The 9,744-nt window shown below is 42.1% G+C and overlaps 1 protein-coding gene across 1 annotated transcript; it reads right to left on the bottom strand.

The window, feature by feature from the left end:
* Positions 1 to 2,306: 2,306 nt before the first annotated feature.
* On the bottom strand, positions 2,307 to 7,592 carry c1qtnf6a (C1q and TNF related 6a). Its single transcript, XM_048246167.1, has 3 exons — positions 7,534 to 7,592; positions 4,313 to 4,486; positions 2,307 to 3,442 (listed from the first exon to the last, which is right to left on the bottom strand). Exons 1-3 carry the CDS (start codon positions 7,553 to 7,555, stop codon positions 2,895 to 2,897), a joined length of 744 nt encoding a protein of 247 aa, XP_048102124.1. The 5' UTR covers positions 7,556 to 7,592; the 3' UTR covers positions 2,307 to 2,894.
* Positions 7,593 to 9,744: the final 2,152 nt, after the last annotated feature.

The following is a 9,744-nucleotide window of genomic DNA, read 5'->3' as shown; positions in this document are numbered from 1 at the left end:
ATGTAGCACACTCAGATAGCCCTGTGGCAGCTAACTTTAAATGCAAACGTGCATACTGAACTCTATGAGGGTTACACATTGTACGTGATAACAAACTCTTGACACTTGGCCAAATTAGACTGAACAATTAGACTGTATGAATCAATCATGGCTGTATGAAATTTATTTGTATCAGAAAAAAAGAGTGAACCTGTCTTGTTTTATGCTGAATACCTATGTAAATGTCTATGTGATATCCTAGATGAACATTTGCATTAAAATAAACATTAAATTCCACTTTCAAGTTGAAGCTGCAATTACATTGCAGGCCATCTAATCATTTTCCCTAGAGCATGAATGGTATAATTTTACAAATTTCAAAATACAAAACTTGTGTATTTATCCTGTTATTTGCAAAAACTTTGAGAAACCCTGAGTGACTTAAAGTGAGTTTTAATTGGAATCACCCTATTCATTGCATGCTATACATTACAAGTGCCCAAATAATAACAGAAGAAAATCTTTAAAACAATATGTGACTCTGTGTACCTACGTGTATGGGTGCATGTATACTGTATGCACAAGTGCATGTATTTATGTTCCGCATGTTACCTGGTTTCTGCTTTCGCTGAGCAGTCTGCAGAACTGCGATCACAGTGGTTTTGATGCTATCTTGTTTTTGCATAAGCATGAAGTTGTGACGTGTACTGTAGGTGTCGGGGTTAATCCCTGTGATAATCAGCCGTGTTTGAACGGGGCTCTGTGGTTCGACTGATGTGGCCGATTTCTTCTCTTGACCAAGATATGAATCAAAAGGGTAGCAAACCAGACGGGAAGTGACTGAGCCAGTTCTGCTGGCCCAGAGCTGGCACAGGAATGGTTCAGAGCAAGTGTAAAAATCAGAAATTGAAAAGATTAGTTGTGGTTGCGGAAGTTGATTGTAAGAGATATGTGGGACAGGTGCAGCTGTATAGTTGTTTATTCCACTGTTTGGTTGAATTTCCCATTGTCCTACGTAATTTAGAACATCCATTAAACGTATGTTATTTGCACATCTATGAAGTAGATCCATTTTTTTTGGCCGTATCACACTTTTATTTTTAATTAATTCGCCAAACTCGTTGTGAAGTTTAAATGAACCGTCACGCATCCAAGCTGTAAAATGCAGACTTTCAGAACATTGTAACATTGTAGCATATGACGGAGGTGGCTTTTAGCTAGATGGATGACAGCAGGCTAGGTAAAATAGCAATGTTTCAAAGCTCAAAGACAACGGAAGAGATAGAACTAACGACTGGCCTTTGGCCGTAGCAACCATCCATTTAGAACTAGTAACGGCAGTTTGTCCTGCAAGTTGAGAAATTAGTTGATATGTGTCGGAAGAAAGTAGTTCTACAAACAAGACAGTTTTAGCGATTAAAACATTTAAATTGTAACAGGAAATGAACACAACGCAAGTGGCAACAGTGGAATAAGCGGGATAATGGACTCCACGGTGGTCTGTTCACAGAAGTTAATGCACTTACAAGGTTTAAACGGCCCCCCGCTTCGCGTCGGGGCCGTTTTACAACCTCGACTGTGCATTAACAGACCACCGTGTCGTCCATTATCCCTTACTTAATGAATGCACATTACAGGGAGATGCCTAGAAAATACCTCTTGGATCATGCTTTGAAAAAGAGGGAAATTGTGATCAAAAAGCTAGACCTACAGCTTGCAATAGCACCAAAGATTTGGTTCTAAGCAGACATGCTGTGCACACTGCTTTTGATGACCCACTATAGCACCAACTCATCTTTTTAAAAACAAATAAAATCTAAACATCTGACGTAAGATGGAACTGATATATAAAATTATTATTTTTTAAAAACGCAAAAACATCCTGTCACTGACACACATTCAGTTTTGATGGAGTCAGTCTCACACACACACACACACACACACACACACACAAATTCAGGTTTAACGACACTATGAGGACATACAGAGACAAGAAGTTTTTCTCAATACAAAGTACGCTAAAGAACGGTCTCCCGTTCTTGAAAGTTCGAACTTGAAAAGTTAAGATCGTGAGTCCAGACTCACGGCAACGGCAGCTTCTCTTGGAACAGCTCGGGAGTCTAGTCATTTACCTATTGCTCTATTGGTCTACCCAGTATTTCTGACATTTACAATAAAATATATAATTCACCAGCTTGTTTAAGTTTGTTTCTCATTGATTTTTTTTATTAGGCTAAATATTAATAACAATATATTCACTTGTCGATGGCGGGAACAACATTTAAAGTTCGCAGTTTAAGTGACAGTTATGATTAACGTTAGTTGTGAAGCCTGTAGCCTACCGTTTATAGCCTAAACATGGATCGGATTGTAGCAGCAATTATGATAGGTAGGCCTATTATGTATCAATGCTGCCATTTCTCTTATGTGAGTGTCACAGCTGAGCTGACGTAATGCATTGTGGAATCTTCAAGCCACCAAGTCACCACCCGATGCATCCTTGATAAAACCAACGATTCGAGAACACTTCCGGGAATGTTATGCGTTCTTGAATAAATGCGAACTTGTGAATTGGAACAGTACTTCGTTGGTGATTGATGACGTTTCAGAATGATTTTCAAGTTCATGAGAACACAAGTATAGAAAAGAACGCATATTGAGAAAAGCCCAAGGGTTTAGTTGCATCTTGATAAGTGCTTGTACACTTGTACACGTCTCCACAGCTCTGGTACGTTCTCACAGAGTCTGTACGTAAACAGGTCAAATGTCCTCCCAGGGGGGACAAACCAATGCACACATACACCCACATATACACACACCCACACACACACACACACACACACACATATATATCCTTCCTGACTCCTGGCTTTATGAGACATCACACACACACACACACACACACACAAGCCCGCTCACTCCTCATCAGATTTGATGAGGTGGCCGTTGAAGGTGACGTAGATGTCGGTGTCATCACTGTAGATGGCGTTCTCCCTCTCCCGCTTGAAGAGCCGCAGCCACACCTGGTCCCCGCGCCCCATCGGCAGCATGAGGCTCTGACTCTGCATGATGGAGCGCTCGCTGGGCTGCGCGTACACGATGGCGCGCTCCGTGTCGTTCTGCATCACGTGCAGGTACGTCTCCTTGAAGTTCCACGTGTGCACGTTCACGTTGAAGAAGTAGATGCCGGGCACGCGGCAGCGGAAGCGGCCCGAGAACATGTCGAAGTCGTCGTCCAGGTTGACGAAGGTGACATCGAAGAGCAGCGTCTGGTAGTGCTCCTCGCTGTGCAGGGCCTTGCGGCGGCCCACGGAGAAGGCCGCATGCTGCCGCTGGCAGGGGACTCCTGGGGGCCCAGACCCACCTTTGGAGCCCTTGGGGCCGTCGGGGCCTGCTCTGCCTGGCTGGCCCTCCACTCCCTGTATGCCTGGAGTCCCTCTCTCTCCACGATCACCCTTCTCACCTGGGAAGAGAGAGATGGTGAGTGAGAAACAGAGAGAGAGAGAGAGAGAGAGAGAGGAAGATGAAAGAATGTCTCCATGTGCATGAGGGTAAAACAAAGTGGCAAAAATGCAATGATGTAAAGAACACATACACACATTCATACACCATGCATTCACTGCCACATTACAGCATTTGATGTCAATGGAGCTGCATGGGAAATTATGGAGATCCAATCAGTGTGTTCTCAAAATACCTCTCCAACCATTTCTCCAAATACAACTCCAGCACATTCTCCAAATACCTATCTGACAGTCTGTCCAAAGTACGCAGATAAATTCACACCGCCGCCTCCACTGGCCTGAAGGATGCCAGGAATCACACTGTTTTGATGATTCACTGCTTCGACTGCCCTTTGATTATCCAACACAGAGGCCTAATGAACAAATTGCCTCACACAAGAAGCCAGAGAGGAGATCTGCATCCTATTACCCATCCTATGACACAGGGACTTGTGTATTGGAAAGTCCAATTCAGACTCTAAATCTGTTAAGCAGGTGTTAGGCTATATATTGCAATGGGATTCTGCATGCCTCTAGATTCTTCTTCTGCAGGTTCCATATTGTACTGCCAGTTGCTGTATTTGGAACACAGTGCTGAAAAAGAACAAGGTCCAACTAAAACTGATTTACTATTTATGCAAAATATCTGGACAGTCTGTACAGTCAGGTTTTATTTGTCTCCTGTTATGAGCTGTATTTGGGAGCTAGAAAGAAATAAGACAACCCAGCTATTCTTCCATCTCGGATTTCCTACATAAATGGCGAGAGGCTCTAAGCAAACCATGGCCATGGTCAGTATGGCGGTGGATCCGAAAAACCAAGAAGCCAACCTTTCAGGATGGTCATGTCAATGTGTGTGCGAATCTCGGGCATGTGTGCCACGTCGCCCTCTGGTGGCTCTAGATGGTCACAGCAGCGCTGGCAGGGTGTGGGGGTAGGGGGGACAGGGGTCACCCACGGCAAGAAGAGCAGAGTTGACAGAAGAGCCTCAAACATGACTGCGCCTGATGGATGAACATAACAAAGTGTAGATGTCAGTGGTTAAAGTTTTACGCTATCACATAACCCGAGCCATCCAAGCTTTTGGATGTGTTAACCTGGAAACTCTCTGATACGTACACTCTGATTGACTCTCCTTATTTGACTCATCCTTCCTTGAAATATGTAATCTAAAACATTTATGTATCTTCTAGGTAGCCAAAGCCACACTTTCATCTTTATAGACTGCCCTCATAAATAAGTCTGCTCATGGTTATAATGTTTTTAAGATATTCTAACATAGTCTTAAAGGCCCCCTAAAGAGTTTTTTTTTACCTTAAAATAACGTTTCCAAAATCATGTTGATAGCACATACTGTAAACTCTTAATAGGGCGAACGGCACTTCTGCCGAACTCTAAGCAGGTCTTATCACTTGTAAAACAGCCATAGGAAGTTTGGTGTTAGGGTAGGAACACTGACCCCCATTCCACCCCCCCCCAACCCGAAATCGAAAGGGAAAAGATCTGCTTTACTACAGGCATTCGGAGATCTCTTTCTACAGACTGCTGTTGGTTCCCTCCCTCTATATTGTATCAGAGTTATGTTCATACTTTGTTGCCAAAGGCGCATATTTAGTTTGTTTATTATAGACCCTTTCAAGAGAGTTCCATTATCAACATCATAGTTGGCCCCACAAGACTTCCTTTTTAACATTCCATATGTTATCTTAATGCAGAGGAAGTAGATTGGGAACCAAATAGAATGTTCAAGCATTGTTTTTGTTTTTATTGTTGAAAGGGTCTATAGTACTTCTCAACTGTAGGGGGACCCCGAGAGCAAATCTTCTTTAGTGTTGCTTAACGTGTCACGTGTCCTGAGGAAGGCCGACAGGCCGAAACGTTGTCACATTAAAGACTTATATGTGTAACTCGGGAGTGTGTGGCACTTCTCTCCTTTTGCAAGTGTTTTACTGGTTGCCAGCACCTCCTTTTCTGGTGTGCGTTTTGCACCTCCATTCATCACAGTAATTGTAACTGTCGTTAAACACTGAGTGCCTGCCAAAATGCCTTTGTAATTTTATGGTAATGGAAATAAATTAATAAACAATTTTAGGGCTTGATGGCAAAATGGCATAGCAAACAGAGAGAATACGAATAAAGGTTTGTCTTTGAATATGTGTGCCTGACCACATTTATCTTGTATGCATATGAGTTTTTGAGCGTGCGTGCGTGTGTGGGTGGGCCGGAGAGAATACTTGGGAACTCATGGGCAAGTGAATCTGACCTACTCTCCCTATGCTCTGGTGGACGACTGCTTTTCTTGGCTCTGTGCCTGTCTGGCCATTAGGTCAGCTCTGAACTTGGACAAAGCGACTTCCTCTGCATCTGCGCCCCCTTATAACTCGAAGCAGTGCAAGCACTCTCTCTGTATTTGGTTAACTTGAGGTTTGATTCACATAACCCATACCCACACTGACCCATTATTGAGAAATAAATCTGGGAGATACAAGTACAAGAAAAGACAGAACCACATTTTATTCCACATGTCCACCAACTGAGTGTCTCTGAGATAAACTCCATCCACACCGTGGATACTGTGACATCAGCAGACTTGAGGGAGATACTAAACAGGGGTGATGACTGGGGTTAGATACAGGTGGAATTAAAAGTGACTCACAACCAAGAGAGACTACCCATTGAATTTGTGATTCGGAGAAGGTACTGTATATTTTTCTAGACAGTCCAGAACTATTGGAGCGTGTGAGGCTTTTGCGTGATTGGAGTTTATTGGTTGAAGGTTGATTGTTTCCAGGCAAGTGAAGTCACTTACAACACAGGCCAGAGTTTGAAAGAAAGCAGAGACAGGTTTAAGCTATTTGTCTGCCCAACTTTAGTTTGCTGTTGCACTAAAGGCCTGGCAGTGTATTCAGTGTGTGTGAATGTAGTCCTGGAGTCTTTTGGGAGTCTCTCCCAAAGTATAAGTTCTTCCTCTTGGCGATGGTCTAATTGAACTTTATTTGAAGAAATGAATCAATAGTTCTTTTGTTTTGTAGCCACAATACCTTGAGCCGAAGAGCTAAAATCCACAAACTGCCAGTGGCCTTTTGTAAAGCACTGGATTTCATTGTATTACTAAGGCTCTGTTGTTTTTGGATATATGTTCTCATGAAACAAATGTAGACCATCTGTAATATGCCAGTAGTTCACATACAGTACAAGAGAACTGCGGGCAAAGCATTACAGAAAGTCTTTCCTTTATATTTTCATACGGGATCCCGGAGTTCAGAAGGTAATTCCCTCCGTAGGGAGTTCTCCTAGAAATTTTCTTAGAGGAAATTCCGATGGCATTTAAACCATTAACACATGTAAGTGCACTGGTGATACTGTTTCTTTTGTGTGCGGAATTCCGTTGCAATTTATAAGGTGCTTATTTTTGCAAATATTGGCTATTTTCACAAAACCCTACACTCTAACCACAATGAATTAATGTCTTGTAAAATCATACAATTCTTAACTCTTTTTAAAAATAGTGTTTTTGTATCAAAACAGTTCACAGTTTTGCTAGAAGTGTAATATTTAATTGCAAACTAATTATAAGGCAGTGAGTTGCTTTAACAGTTTTGCAAAAGGTTTTGTGCTACAAAATTACAAACTGTGAGTAAAGCAGTGGATATGTGTTTGTTTGGTAAAAAAGATTGCCCGCAACTGTTAATAGTTTCGGAAATTGCATTTGAAGAGTCATTCTTAGTGTTTAAGAAATTAGAGAAAAAACTTTAAATATAATGAACATAAAATGTAAAAGATGAACTAGAACTTGCGGGGTATAGAAAGCTGTAATCATAATGCAAACACTGGAATAAATGCTGGAGGTCACATACAGAAAAGTTCAAAGCAATATCCTGTGAAGGAGTTTGTTTTGGTGTGTGTGTGTGTGTGTGTGTGTGTGTGTGTGTGTGTGTCTGTCCTGTATTAAACCTGCTTGCACTTCTGCTGCTTAAACAGAATACTGAGTCATACATACACAGACATTCACACGGTTTTGGGCAGACAGGTTTGGTGGCGGCACACTAACCTCTGTCCCTGCTGCGTGCCATCCGCTTGCTGTCGTCTGGACCGTCAGAAGAGGAGAGAGAAGAGGAGCTAACTCTTCTAAAGTCTCCCTCCCCTCCATCTCTCTCTCTCCCTCTCTCTCTCTCCCCCCTCCCTCCTTCTGTACTCCCTTCTCTCTTCTCAGTTCCCTGCCCCCCCTGACTTTCCCACAAACACAATATCCGTCCCATCTTCTCCCTCCCAGTCACTTCCCTCTCTCTCTCACTGGTATGGTAGTATTCTCTACTATTTCTCTCTTTTATTCCCAACATCCCACAACCCTTTCATCTCTCTCTCTCTCTCTCTTTCTCTCTGTGTGTGTGTTAGTGGTTCCCTCATAATTAGAGGAGTTATTGCATCAGCTGTGGACTAATTTTGGCAACACTTTACTTGACAGTATCGACATAAGAGTGACATGACACTGTCGTGAACACATGACACTGTCATGACACATAAAACCTAACCCTAACTCTAAACCTAACCCTAAAACCGAATGTCACTTAATAACAGAAGTGTTACGTCATAAACGTTTATGACTTGTTTATGACACGTTCATGAGAGTGTCATGTCACTCTTATGTCGACACTGTCGAGTAAAGTGTAACCCTAATTTTTGAATAGTTGTGAAGACAGTAGGATATTCTGTCATTCATCTTCATTGACCCCACCCCCACACACACATTTATCATGGCACAATTTCATGGCCCCCAAACTCCTGTCTGCAATGTTATTGCATTTGCAATGTTATGCTCTTCCCCATGGGTCTAAATAAACTCGGTGGGAGGTGATGCCAGACATCCTCAGTGACTTCACTGTACAAGACATTAATCAGACGCCAGACTGTTCCCCCTAACCCATCCAAGCGTGCACGATGTGTGTACTGTTTTAGGAAGTCCGTCCAAGGCTCTGGCATTTTGTGTATTTTGGATCACGCCTTTACACATGAATCAGTCTCAGACTTTGTTGTGGCCTATTTCATAAATAAGACATGACAGTTATGGCTTGAAAAAAAACAAGCTATTGAACTAAATCATTTGTAAATAGGTCTCTTCCTGGAGTGGAGTGAAAAAAAAATATTTTGGCTGCAATTGAATTATGCAATACTTTTATTTATGCAAAGGAATGCCACTGTGTGTATTATAGCAACCAGCTGGTTTATGAATAAAATAAATAATACCTACTTCCTCAGCCTGTGTCTGAATGTCACTTTTCAATCCCTGAGTCCCAGACACAAAGCTGAGTTGGTCATTTGAGGTCATTTTCAGATCTTGGTCATAAGGACTTTTTCTGCTCTTGGCATCTGGAGTGCGTGTGAGTGCGGCTGACATTCCTGACCACGTCCTCTGAAGGCTCTTCGCTGACAGAGGAATGTCCTCTGGCTCTCTGCTATCTAGGCCAGGTCACAGAGTTGGAGTAAGCACTTGCTGGTCACATAATCATGACTTAACGCATTCTCTCTCTCTCTCTCTCTCTTTCTTTGTCTCTCGCTCTCAAATACATAGATGCACAGCCACACACAGAAATCCACGCAGACACAAACACAGAAACACATTTCCTTTTTATATCCCTTGTCACTGGACCACAAATGAAAGTTGTCTTTACTTTTCTTCTCAGGGACTTTACCCCCACCGATAGCACTTCCTGTTTTATCAGAAACCACTTTCCTTGATCTAAGCCCTTAGAGAACCTGCAGAACATGACCTGGTTCTCAAAACTCACTCAGAGAACACACAGAACATGTCTTGGCTTCTTAAAGAAACAAAAATAAAACACACTGACATTATTAGAAAGCTGAGTGCAACAGACCGTTCTGGCTCGCATTCCAGAAAAGCCATCTTCAGAGCATTTTACATGGTATCTTTGAAAGTTCCTCTTTAAAGAAGAGTGGAGATGGATGTGAGCATATCCCGTTATTCACCTTGCTCCCTGTAATTCTAAACTGAAAGGAATATGCTGAAAAACATTTGCCTTCCATCCCGTTGCTGCAAGAGCATTATAAAAATATGACAAATATCAACAGTATTGTGAGTTGGAATGCATAGAAATGCAGTAAAACCTTTATTTGTATAATCAAAATTAGTTATGACATGGTGATATGTAATGGCATTAGTGACATTATTGAAAAATCATGTGTCCTGAAATCTTCAGTTTATACTCATTCTAGTCCACCATATCCACTCAAAACGCTTCAGAGC

This window comes from Alosa alosa, chromosome 6, assembly GCF_017589495.1.
Source record: "Alosa alosa isolate M-15738 ecotype Scorff River chromosome 6, AALO_Geno_1.1, whole genome shotgun sequence".
NCBI classification, from domain to species: Eukaryota; Metazoa; Chordata; class Actinopteri; order Clupeiformes; family Clupeidae; genus Alosa; species Alosa alosa.
This window is presented reverse-complemented; position numbering and strand designations above follow the sequence as displayed.

Excerpts from the sequence above, each read along its gene's own strand:
- c1qtnf6a (XM_048246167.1), bottom strand. The coding sequence starts at position 7,555 with ATGGCACGCAGCAGGGACAGAG. Across the intron at positions 4,487-7,533 it reads GGCACGCAGCAGGGACAGAG|GCGCAGTCATGTTTGAGGCT; the intron begins GTTAGTGTGCCG and ends TTCATCCATCAG. Across the intron at positions 3,443-4,312 it reads TGACATGACCATCCTGAAAG|GTGAGAAGGGTGATCGTGGA; the intron begins GTTGGCTTCTTG and ends CTCTCTTCCCAG.